Genomic DNA, 12,734 nt, shown 5'->3' with positions numbered 1-12,734 from the left:
ATTGTTTCTGTTTCTATTTTGGGGAATTGAAGAAAATAAACTTAAAGATACCCAATGAGCTGCACACCAAGTGCTTCAATGCTGTTATGAACAAGGATACGTGAATCAGAGATAGTTGCAGACTTCACAATAAGTGGAAGGTTTCAAGAAGCAAAATGTGATTTCAGGGTTCTGTTGTCCATTTCCTGCAGCAATTAACACAGGTGCACCTCAAGGACGTGTGCTTAGCCCACTGCTCTACTCTCTCTACACTCATGACTGTGTGGCTAGGCACAGCTCAAACACCATCCATAAATTCGCCGATGACACCGCTATCGTTGGCAGAATCTCAGATGGTGACGAGGAGGCGTACAGGAGTGAGATAGATCGGCTGGTTGAGTGGTGTCGCAACAACAACCTCACGCTCAATGTCAGCAAGACCAAGGAATTGATTGTGGACTTTATGAAGGGGAAGTCAGGAGAACACACACCAGTCCTCATTGAGGGATCAGCGGTGGAAAGGGTGAGCAGCTGCAAGTTCCTGGGGGGTCAACATCTCAGAAGATCTATCCTGGGCCCAACACATGAGGAAGATATGCCAGTGACTCTACTTAATTAGGAGTTTGAGGAGATTTGGTACATCACCAAAGGCTCTTGTAAATTTCTACAGATGTATGATGGAGAGCATTCTGACTGGTTGCATCACTGCTTGGTATGGAGGCTCCAATGTGCAGAATCGAAAGAGGATGCAGAGGGTTGTAGACTCAGCCAGCTCCATCACGGGCACAACCCTCCCCACCATCAAGGACATCTTCAAGAGGCGGTGCCTCAAGGCAGCAGAATCCATTATTAAGGACCTTCACCATCTGGGACATGCCCTCTTCACATTACTGCCATCAGGGAGGAGGTACAGCAGCCTGAAGACCCACACTCAACATTTCAGGGTCAGCTTCTTCCCTTCCACCATCAGATTTTTGAACAGTCCGTGAACACTACCACGTTATTCCTCTTTCACATCATTTATTTTATGTCTTGCACTGTACTGCTGCCGGAAAACAACAAATTTCACAACATATGTCAGTGATAATAATTCTAATTCTGGCCACACGCTGGATAAGTAGAGCTTGAGGCAGAATGTACATTTTATAGTCAAACTTTCTTTATTCATCTTTTAATACACAAGTATCGTCACTAATATATTTAAGACTACAAAAATAACCACCAGACCAAGTTAGTTAGATTATAACCCCTCAAGGTGACCCGTTAGATACACAACGTTGAACTATCCAGGTATGATCTCCTCATCTCAGATGTAGGGGCTTCCTCTTGACAGTTGGTCTCTCTTTCCTCTTGGGCATGGAGGGCTTTCTCTTTATGAAGGTTGATCTCCATGGAGGTGTCACTCAAGTGTGGACTTTCTGACCTTCTGTGTATCCTCCTTGGAGAGTTGTTTATTCACTTGATGAGTTTAGCCCTTGCTTGATCAGTTTCAGTCTGGACATCATTGATCTGTTTAGTTTCATTTCTGATTTGATTAGTTCAGTTTCAGTACTGGCTTGATTATCCCTTTGTAACTTATTAGTACCAAATGCTTTCAGCTGTCTGTCTTCTGCTTTGATCACAGATTTGTTTCTCCAATTGTTCTGTCAGTTTTGCTTCTTAATCTTTTGGTTAATGTTTTCCTTTGCAAGCTGTTTTGTGAAGTTTGCCACGTTGCCGTTCCAGCTCCATTGGGTGTACCCATAATACTTGACTCCCCCCTCCCAGCGAGTCCTGAACTGGACATACCCACTTGATTCACAAATCCATCTTCTGGAAGTCCCTAGCTCCAGTTCTCAATGAGATGCTAAATGGAAAAGGATCTCACTAACTGAAGGTTTTGGTAGGGTTTCATAATCTGATAAATATCTCATATTAAAACCATAATATGTTTTATTATTCCAAATATTCTTCTCATTCTTTCATCATTACTAAAGTCATCAGGCTATTAAATGCCCATGAGTAGCTGGAGCAAATTATGTCTTGTGATGGAGTTGTTTTTAATTCTTCTAGCACCACATGAGGAGAGTTTTGGATTCTCCCTGCCTTTTCTGTGCAACTATTTTGTGACTTCACCTGCATATATCAAGTAATTAAATAGATCTGGTATCTGTAATGTATCACTACCATGACACTATTGCATTGTCATAAAAATCTATATGTTTTACTCATGAATTTCAGTGAAGGTAATTTGCCATCTTTATCTGATCTAGCCTATATATACTAATTGGCTCACTAAGGTTGTTGACTCTTAACTAGCTCCTCAATCCATGGGCAGTTAGAGGTAGACAATCAGTGCCAGTATTGCTTGTGACCTCCAAATTTCATAAAAGAGCTCAGAAAAAGAAACTGGCTTACACCTTTCAAATTATTAAAGCCATGGGTTTGTTTTATGTCCTTGTATCCTTAAATGATTATCATCCTCATAAAAATGGATAATTTTGACTGTTTCCTGTAACTATATATTGGGCACTTAATGAAGCTGTCTGTTCTGGAAGATGTCTATCCATTATTCTTTGATTTTCAGGGACTGATATGAATTCATCTGTTCAGGTCGTCACAAAGCATCATTTAAGTTGTCTTTGCGAGATGAGTCTTTATTTGTGAACCTATGCCAATTGGCTGAGGATGTGATGTATATTAAAAATAAGAGGCTATTTTATGGTTAATGCTTATGAAATTCAGTGTTTTCCTGAAGTGGATTGTGATTAGAATTATTTCTGGGTCAAATTGCACCACCTCAGAAATCTGACGAGGACAAAGCGTTTCCAGAGACAAATTGCACTTGCATTGATGATATGTTTTTCACATTAGATGTGGACTTTTTGCTGTTTAATGCTCCTTTAGAATATTTCTGGTTTTCAGGCATATCAGGGCACTCTCCCAGTTTCCAGCCCAGAGCAATTGTTGGTTAAGTCCCTTTAAATTTATTTTCATGTCAGATTTCCTCCTCCCTATTACCAACCCCCCCCCACTCCCACCCCCACCCCCACCCCCACCCCCACCCCCACCCCCACCCATGCCTTTTCCCTCCTCTGCTATACTGACCCCCCCCTCAACCCATAATACTCAAGCATCCAGGCAGCACTCCTCCAACAGGCCCTAAGCCTTTGACAAACTCCCTTCCTGTCCATATCACAGCCCCTGGCCTCTATTGATGACCCTGATTACATCACCTCTCTTCTCCCAAGTCCTTGATCTGATGACCTAATACATAATTTCAGGATCTCTTCACCACCCCCCCTCCCCCCGCTGATCCAATCCCACTCTCACATTAACCTGCCATTTTCCTTTAAGTGTTTGGCAGCGGGTGAATGTGTGGGGGCAGTTGCTTGTGCCCAACTCCTTGGCCCTTGGGAGCCATGAATTTTTAAGCAATTGGGCAACAATCATTACAGTTATTGGCAGATTACATAAAGGTGAATTAATGTGCCTCTGTAGGTGCCAACAGATTTCTTGGCCAGAAACCTTGCTAGAGAATGCAAATAGAAAGCGAAATGGTTTTGCTGATATGGTAAAACCAATTAATGAGTTGGTTTAAAAAAAAACTAAGTGGGTCCCCATTACATGACCCAATCTGTTAGTTGGTTCAGAAGTGCATTACCTGGATGGGGAACTATGGTTTTTTAAAGTTTAAAGAATGCATAGGGAATGCTTAAAACTTTAATGTGTGACTTAAAAGTCAAGGGAAATATTTTAATCTTTAAACAGTGTTAGCCATTGAAATATCCTTTCCTCTGATTCAGAAGGACTTGAGTTGAAGCCCCACTTTAGATGAGCACATAAACTAGGCTGGCACTTCCCTGGAGTATTGGTGGAGGATTGCATTGTTGCAAGCATCTTTCAAAATCAGATGATTTAAAAAGAGGTCCAGCTGTCTGTCAGGTGAATGTAAAAATTCTCATTCCATAATTTGGTTGAATTGGGCCTTGGTGTCCTTGCAGCTTTCCTCTCTCAGATGCTGTCACCAAAATATGTTAGTCATTTCTTACATTTGCTGTTTGCGGGATCTTGCAGTGCACATACTTAATACTGTTTTGGCCTACAAAATAACAATATTTATCCTTCAATAGTAATTCAATGGTTATGAAGTACCTTGGCATATTTTGAAGGAAGTTCTATCTGTTTTTTTCAAAACAGTAATACTAAAGTTATATCCTAAAACAATGTTCATGTGTCATTGTTATTGGTTATTCTAAATATGTATTCATTCACTTCACAAGGTCTGGATTGCTATTTGTTGAGTACTTTGTGAAATCACAGAGTTTGTTCTGTTTATTAAAGATGCTTGAGTAGTTACAAGCTTGTGTTGGTCAGTGCATTTCATTAGGGAGCATCCGTTTCCAAATTTTGATACAGCACCCATGTTTTAGTCACGTTTGAACACATGCTGTTCTCCCTCATAAACACTATTATTTATAAATCTGTGACGTATTATTTATGATTGATAGATGATAACTGCCATATGGAATGAACAAATCATTTGTTAGTGGAGCTGGATCTGGACTGGTTCATAAATGGGTGGACTTTTATTTGGAATGAATAGTGTAGTTGAATCACAAAAATAGCATTTTTTTTTTACAGACAATATATTTTTGTACTTCTTTTGGAAGCAACAATGTAGTTTTGCAATCAAGTAAACTAAAGACCCATTCCTTTGATGGATGCATATCTTTGATTTTCTTTGCACAACATCAGTTTTATTTCTCTCTGTGTAGTGTAAATTGCTCTTGAAAAACCCATAAGGTCACAAATAAAATTTCATACAGGAAAATACGTCACACTGTGGTTGTCCTTTTAACTTTCAAATCATATTTTAACTCTTGAGGTAACTAGTTAATGACTACCTCTGCTTTTTAAGCTGTTTTGTCAAACTTGTACCTTGCTAATCAGATTTATCGTCGAGCATGTACTTAAGGTATGTTTTTTTTAATATAAGAAAGTGATTTCATTGCATGAATTATGTACCATTTTCCAAAAACAAGAACAAATATTTAAATCAATTTTTCAGATTTATGTTAAATCAGTGGTGCATTTTCAACATGTTATAAAGTTCAATTTAGAATTTTGCGGAAAAGAATTTGGTTATTGTATTTAATTTATTTACTCACATTATTTTGTTTCGCTATCCGTAGTGGAATGCTTTTCAAAGCATCTTGAATGCGTGTTAGATAAAATGCTCAACATCAGATTCACACATTTCGCTTTTTGCATAAGTGACTTTTCTGTTCTGAGTCTGTGCACTAGCTTTCAACATCCAGTGCTTAGCTATTTATTTGTGTTCAAGTATTCTCTATAGTGTGCCTTATAGCAGTTTCAGTCATTCAACAAGGGATTAAATGGCAGTAGTTGGAGTGATCAATAGGTTAAGAACTGTACGATCACTCTTGTTGCTAATGACCTCTGTAGTAATGTGTAATAAAGTGTGTGCTATAATAGCCTACTGCCAATGCTGCATGCTCTTTGATTCCTGACATTAGTTACAACACAAAAGACAATAGGATAGAACATGTGCAGTTTCAATGTGAACTTCCATCACCCTATCCCAAAATAACTGGTAAACTTGGTGAGTCTGAGTTGTTTAATGGAAATTTGTTGCTGTCACGTAGATAGAAAGCTCTGTGTAAGAGTTTGCAACGCTCCTTCATCTGTCTGACCTTCATCAGTGATTTAAGTTTGTCAAGATTAGTGATGCTGAGAAATCAGGACATCAGTGCATAATGACTGTGAAATTAGGAAAGTGAATGCACTATGCAAATGGCAGGAGGAATCAGTGAAGGTGGTGGGATAGGTGTGATAAAATGGAATACAAGTCTTAATTATAGACATACTGAAATGTTTTTCCACAGCGTAAAGCTGAATAAGTTTGTTTGCTGGATTCCCTGTATATGCGATTGTTATTCAATACCTTTCTAAATCCTTTCACTGGCACCAACCTATTTTTAGGTAGGAACAAAATCCCCAAGGATGATATAAAGCTATAGATCAGTTTACACTTTCATGTTTCTACCTTTTGTGTGATCAATGGAAGTTTGCATCCATGGATGAAATAAACGTAAACCAGATGGAATTCAGAATTTGTGTGCAAAATTTAAGCCATATATCTGTAAAATAATAAAATGGCATTTAAAAATAATTACACCAGGAAGCATATGTACTTTAATCGGAGTTTTACAGTAATACTTTTCAGCTGATAAAGCATTAAATATGTTCCTTCTATTTGTTCACTTCTAAAATGGCTTAAATCAGCTCTGCATTTAGATGCCTGAAATTTGTATCCAATATCCCCAGCATTTCAACAGTATGTAATGATTGATTTCAATAGCTGAATTTCATTCTACAAACATGCAAAATTTATAGGATTGTCATTAAGTGTAAGCTTGAAAATAACTATGCAACCTTGTTCAAGACAGACTGTCATTTTAATGTCGACTTCATTATCAGAACAAGACATCATCCTTCAGACACAATGTACAGGTTACTTGGTTTCAGTTTAGAAGGATGTCCATGTTAACAGTTGCAAATGTGAAATGCTATCAGGTTCATCACTAACTGTTTGTCACTGAAATGTCAGTTAAAAAATCTGCTATGACTATATCAGCAATATAAAAAGATCTGCAGTATAACATTCATAGTTTACATCAGCGTACGCACAGTGGATGCTGCTTTAAGGAAATGGCAGAACTCCTGTAGGAACAAGCTAAGGCAATTCAGATTTGTATTAATGATAGCAGTATTTGTCCCCTTCATTTGCATTTATAGTAGCAAATCTGCATATGGCTTTTTTAAAGTTGATTTCGATTTTTAAATACTCAGATGATTGAAGCAAGCTAATTGTTAAAACCAATCATAGTGGGTTATAATGTTCTTTGGTTCAATTCTCAACCAACTACTAGGCCAAGAACTAAGGATAAAGAATACAGAACATTGATGTAATAAACAAAATATGTAATCTTTTAAGGTTTGACCTCTGCTCCAAAAACGGTAAAAAAATAGCAACATACTAATTTCAAATAAGCTTGTTTGAATTATGTTGCTTTATAGCTTTCGAGCTAATTCAGTAATATCAACATTTACTCAATCTTCTATTACGTGACAATCATTACAAGTAATTGTAGAACTTTAGGAATATTTTGTTCCTAATTTTCATGTGTTATGTCTTTAGGTTCCAGTATCAGTGGCTATGATGACACCTCAAGTGATAACTCCCCAGCAAATGCAACAGATTTTACAGCAACAAGTACTGACTCCTCAGCAACTCCAGGCCTTGCTTCAGCAGCAACAGGCTATCATGCTGCAGCAGGTAACCTCATGATCAACTGTTAAATCAAGTGTCCAAAACACTACCAGAGACAGCTCAGTCAAAACTGGAAAGCAGTCTTTAATTATGATAACTGGTTTTAAAATTAGACAAAAACATACAACTCAGTTTTTGCCTATTCAAATTATGAGTAATGTTACACGTGCGTTCTCGTTCCACCTCTGAAGTTATTGGTGGAGACAATCCCTCAAGGTCAAAGATGTCCTCTTCGATGGATTAAATTTGTTGGATCTAGCCTGCCTGTGATTTCCTTCATGTGTGAAAACATCAGTGCATCAGCAATGACATAGATCTTGGTGGAGGAGAAATTGTTTCTCTTTATAGCATTGCTTGCCTCCATCCTTATTTCAGCCTATTCATGCCTATTTCGAGTCCAGGCTTAGTTATTCCACGGTTTTCTATCACCCTCAGTTCATTTAAAGTACTGCCATCCATCATCTCCTATCCCGTGCCTCTTCATGCTCATCCACCACCTGTTTACTTGGTGAGGTACAACAGCTCACCACCAACACCTCCTCCTATTTTAAATTTTCATCCTTGTGTCATAGAGTTGTACAGCAATGAAGCAGGCCCTTTGGCCCACTGAGTCAGTGCTTGCCATCAAGCCCCCATTTAGATTTATCCTACATTAATCCCATTTTATTCTCATCACATTCCCATCAACTCCTTCCAGAATCTACCAGTACAATGGCCGTCTGTTACACAGTAGGGGCAATTTACAGTGGCCAATTAACCTACCAACCCTTACATCTTTCAGATGTGGGAGAAAACTGGAGCACCCGTGGGAAACCCACATAGTCACAGGGAAGATGTGCAAAATGCACACAGACAGCACAGGAGGTCAGTATTGACTCTTGGTTGTTGGAGCTCTGGGCACCAGCTCTACTATCTACTAAGCTCCTTAGGTTCCTTTATAACCTCACTTTTCCCTTATCTCCATCCCAGCATTTGGTATTCCTCCGATTCCAATGACACCCCGCCATTGGTCACTTCGCTCTTATACACTAGATTCCTTCTCTCTTTCCATGATTAGGATCTTCCCAAAATCTTCATTGCTTTTTCAAGCTCTGTTATCGGGCTGGGCTGGGCTGTGCTGGACGTGGCCCGCTGCACCAACTTGCTGCTGTGGCACCTGCCAACCTGAGGGGCAGAATGGCCTCCGAGAGACAAGACACTGCTTTTAAATGTCTGTGGTAGTTAGAGACATCTTTAAAACTATTCAAATAGTTTGAAATAATAAATAATAAAAATAATTGGGAACCTTGAAATACCAATATAATGTTTAAAAAATTGAAAATAATCAGATGCTTACCAGCATTTATCTTTTTTCACAAAGACACCAATCCCATTCAAATGGATGGCAACATCCCCCAAATGCCAGCCATCCCTGTTGAGGGTCAGATACATAGTGGCCAGCATAGTGGTACAGCAGTTGGTACTGCTCATTACAGCTCTAGAGACTGGGGTTCGATCCTAACCAACAGTGCTGTCTATGGAAGTTTGCACATTCTCTCCATGATCGTGTATGTTTTCTTCAGAGTGCTCCAGCTTCTTCCCACACCCCAAAGGCATGCTAGGTTAATTGGCAACCAAAAATTATTCTAGTAGTGGTTAATGGCAAAAAGCATCAAAAAGGGAGTTGATAGGCATGTGTGAGAGAGAATAAATTGCAGAGGTACTGGCTTTGTGAGGGGCAGGTCGTGCCTCATGAGCCTGATTGAATTCTTTGAGGATGTGACAAAGCACATTGGTGAAGGTAGAGCAGTGGATGTGGTGTACATGGATTTTAGTAAGGTGTTTGATAAGGTTCCTGATGGAAGGCTTATTCAGAAAGTCGGGAGGCATGGGATCCAGGGAAACTTGACAGTGTGGATTCAGAAATGGCTCGCCCAAAGAAGACAGAGGGTGGTTGTAGACGGAGTGTATTCTGACTGGAGGTCGGTGACCAGTGGTGTTACGCAGGGATCTGTTCTGGGACCCCTGCTCTTTGTGATTTTTATAATGACTTGGATGAGGATGTGGAAGGGTGGGTTAGTAGGTTTGCTGATGATACAAAGGTTGGTGGTGTTGTGGATAGTGTAGAAGGTTATTGTAGATTAAAACAGGATATTGATAGAATGCAGAGCTGGGCTGAGAAGTGGCAGATGGAGTTCAACCCAGATAAGTGTGAAGTGATACACTTCGGGAAATAGAATTTGAAGACAGAATACAAGGTTAATGGCAGGACTCCTAGCTGTGTGGAAGAACAGAGGGATCTTGGGGACCACATCCATAGATCCCTCAAGGTTGCCATGCAGGTCGATAGGGTTGTTAAGAAGGCGTATGGAGTGTTGGCCTTCATTAGTCGGGGTACTGAGTTCAAGAGCCACGAGGTGATGTTGCAGCTTTATAGAACTCTGGTCAGACCACACTTGGAGTATTGTGTTCAGTTCTGGTTGCTTCATTATAGGAAGGGTGTGGTAGCTTTAGAGAGGGTGCAGAGGAGATTTACCAGTATGTTGCCTGGATTGGAGAGCATGTCTTATGAGGATAGGTTGAGTGATCTAGGGCTTTTCTCTTTGGAGCGAAGGAGGATGAGAGGTGACTTGATAGAGGTGTACAAGATGATAAGAGGTATAGATCGAGTGGACAGTCAGAGACTTTTTCTCAGTGCGACAATGGCTAACACAAGGGGACATAATTTTAAGGTGCTTGGAGGAAGATATAAGGAGGATATCAGGTGTAAGTTTTTTTTACACGGAGAGTGGTGGGTGCATTGAATGCACTGCCTGCAGAGGTTGTGGGGGCAGATACATTAGGGACATTTAAGAGACTCTTAGATAGACTCATGAATGATAGAAAAATCGGGGGCTATGTGGGACGGATGGGTTAGATAGATCTTAGAGCAGGATAAAATGTCGGCACAACATTGTGGGCCGAAGGGCCGTACTGTGCTGTAGTGTTCTATATGTTCTCTATGAAACAAGGAGAGGGGGAATGGAATAATAGAATTGCTCCCCTGAAAATCAACATGGACCTAATGGGCCAAATGGTCCCCTTCTGTCTCATTATAAGTTGAAGGTTAAATACATTCATCTCTTCTCTCTAGGACATAGTGCTCCCCCATTGGTTCAGTGGTAAGTCTCTAAGACAGTAGCAGTCACTGATGTGCTGTAGAGAGGAGCTGGATATACTTTACCTTTTCTTTTGTGGCAAAACAAGAGTCAGACTTGGCAGCACTTGGCCTTCCCGTTGTTTTGGCCTTCCACATTTTGTTGAGCATGCTCAGAGTCCAAGACAGACTGAGCCACAGATGACTGACAGCTGGCAGTTCCCTATTGACTGTTGGTTGTCAGTCAACTTGATTTGGTCCAATATCTCCATGTTTGGCAAGTTGTACCTGTTGTCTCTATTTTCTTCTGTGAAGCACTTTAATTTTCTTGTGGTAAAAACTTAATGTAGGTTCCTGAAGCAAAATTTTTAGTATTGCAGCATAATATTGGCCCAGTTTTATGATTGCGGATACATGCCTGGAAAGTTGGGATTTCCACCTGGCATAGACCTGCTCCTCTAATTTTAGCCTAATATTTAAACCCTGGGTTATTTACATATGTGAGGTCATTTTCCCTTGACTCTGATGTGGAATCATGACAGACTGGGTGCACATGCTTATAATGACAGGGGCATGAGGCACAGAAATTCACAATATTTTTAAAGTAAACTTTGGGAGTTGTACACAGCATAAATCTATGTATGATTCACAAGCCCCAATGCCAAAAACACCTCAAGGTCCTATTATCTGAATTTTAAAGCTAGCCATCAATGTCTATAAAATATTTTCACTGTCCTGTTTTTAACCAAAGGCTGTAGTAACATTGTTTCTACATTCTTGCCCACCTCAGATCTGTTTAAAAAAAAATACTGGAGTAAGAGGGTGAAAACCTTAAGTCATTTGCCTAGAAATTGAGTTGCCCTTTTGGTGCATGAAACATGAGTTGCATATGGTGCAAACTCCCTCTTGAATAAAAGACACAAAATGGGCAAAAATACACCGAAAGCAGTTCTATAACATTGTATGCACAGAATACCATTTTAGAGCATAAATCAGTGTGGTTTCTGTCAGTAACTGCAGAGCTCCTTGGGAATGTGGTCAGACCATAAAGAATTTCTCCATAGCTGCCACAGACCAGCTACGGAAAAGATTGCCATGAAAATGATGGAAAACATAGAAGAAGGGGGAAGCTGTAATCTCCAATATGTGTGGCAAATGATCTTCAGTGCAGTCCAAAGCCTTGATTGAGTCCTGTTTCATTGGTCTTGTATTTCTCTGGAGTATGGGCTGATCAGTCTGGTCAACATCAGAGCACCCTGCACTGAGGTACACAAAAGAAATTCTGCAGCCAGTAAGGGCACACATGTTGATGCATCTGGTCATATACTGAACAATGGGAACTGAGTTTGGTAGATCCAGTGAGTTGAACATGGATATCATCTGCAATCACTTTAATTCACGGCTCTTTGCCCTTCCGCAGTTGAGTTGACTGATAAATAAAGGTCATAGATTGTACCTAAATGCACCAGTTTGTTTTGTAATTGTGGAAATGGCTGCTGCACATGTGATGATGTCAATGACTGTACAACTGAAGCTGGGGAAATGTCGGTCGTGCTCTGGTGAATCAAGTACAAAAAAGTCCCAGCCAATTTACCTGAAAATTTTCACTAACCCGATCTAACCTGGTGATGAGTGGAGCAAAAAGGTTCAATTTCCACAACGTAAGGCTACCTTCAGTTGAATATAAACAGGCTCATACTGGGCATTGAAATGAGAGTGTTGCACACATACTCTCTTGGATAACATTACACAATTCAGCCTGCGTCAACAATTAATAAATCTAAACTTTGTACTAATTCAGATATTTTGCTGGACTTAATGAGTTTTTTCTACACCTTACAAAGTTTTAAGGTTAAGTCATATACCATGAAACTGGTCCTTTGGAAGAGAAGCTTGCATTTGGTAGTTTTCTGTATGGTAGATACTTCTTTTTCTGTTACTTTTTCCTGCAGTTATGCAATTATTCCAAGAATAATAACAATGGTAGATTTTCAGTATATTCTTGTATGAAACACCATATAGGGCAGTTTTTATGAATAGTTTAATTAAAAATCAGGTAAAACGTTAATGGTTGATTTGACTAGGGTACAAACTTTGTTTGCATTTGGGAGAAAATTGATATTGCAGCATATTGTTTAATGAAATGCTGGCTATAACAATGCTCAAAACAATCAATGAGAAAAGTTTTCACCTTAATTGAGCTCATACCTATGAGACAAAGAATAGAGTGTCCAAATATTACTTGCATAACTCATTTTTTTTCCTGTGTTGAGGAAGTTATATCAGACCTGAAATTGAATCAGA

General features: G+C 39.6%; 1 protein-coding gene across 12 annotated transcripts in view; it reads left to right on the top strand.

Annotated features, from left to right (window-relative positions):
- foxp1b (forkhead box P1b) overlaps positions 1-12,734 on the top strand; it is a 458,146-nt gene that overhangs the window by 339,615 nt on the left and 105,797 nt on the right. For all 12 annotated transcript variants that reach the window (XM_052017521.1, XM_052017520.1, XM_052017525.1 and 9 more), the window contains one exon: positions 7,184-7,321. In XM_052017521.1, coding sequence (XP_051873481.1) covers positions 7,184-7,321 — 138 coding nt within the window. The remainder of the gene's footprint in view (positions 1-7,183; positions 7,322-12,734) is intronic.

The sequence above is a fragment of the Pristis pectinata genome, chromosome 6, assembly GCF_009764475.1.
Source record: "Pristis pectinata isolate sPriPec2 chromosome 6, sPriPec2.1.pri, whole genome shotgun sequence".
Taxonomy (NCBI): domain Eukaryota; kingdom Metazoa; phylum Chordata; class Chondrichthyes; order Rhinopristiformes; family Pristidae; genus Pristis; species Pristis pectinata.
This window is presented reverse-complemented; position numbering and strand designations above follow the sequence as displayed.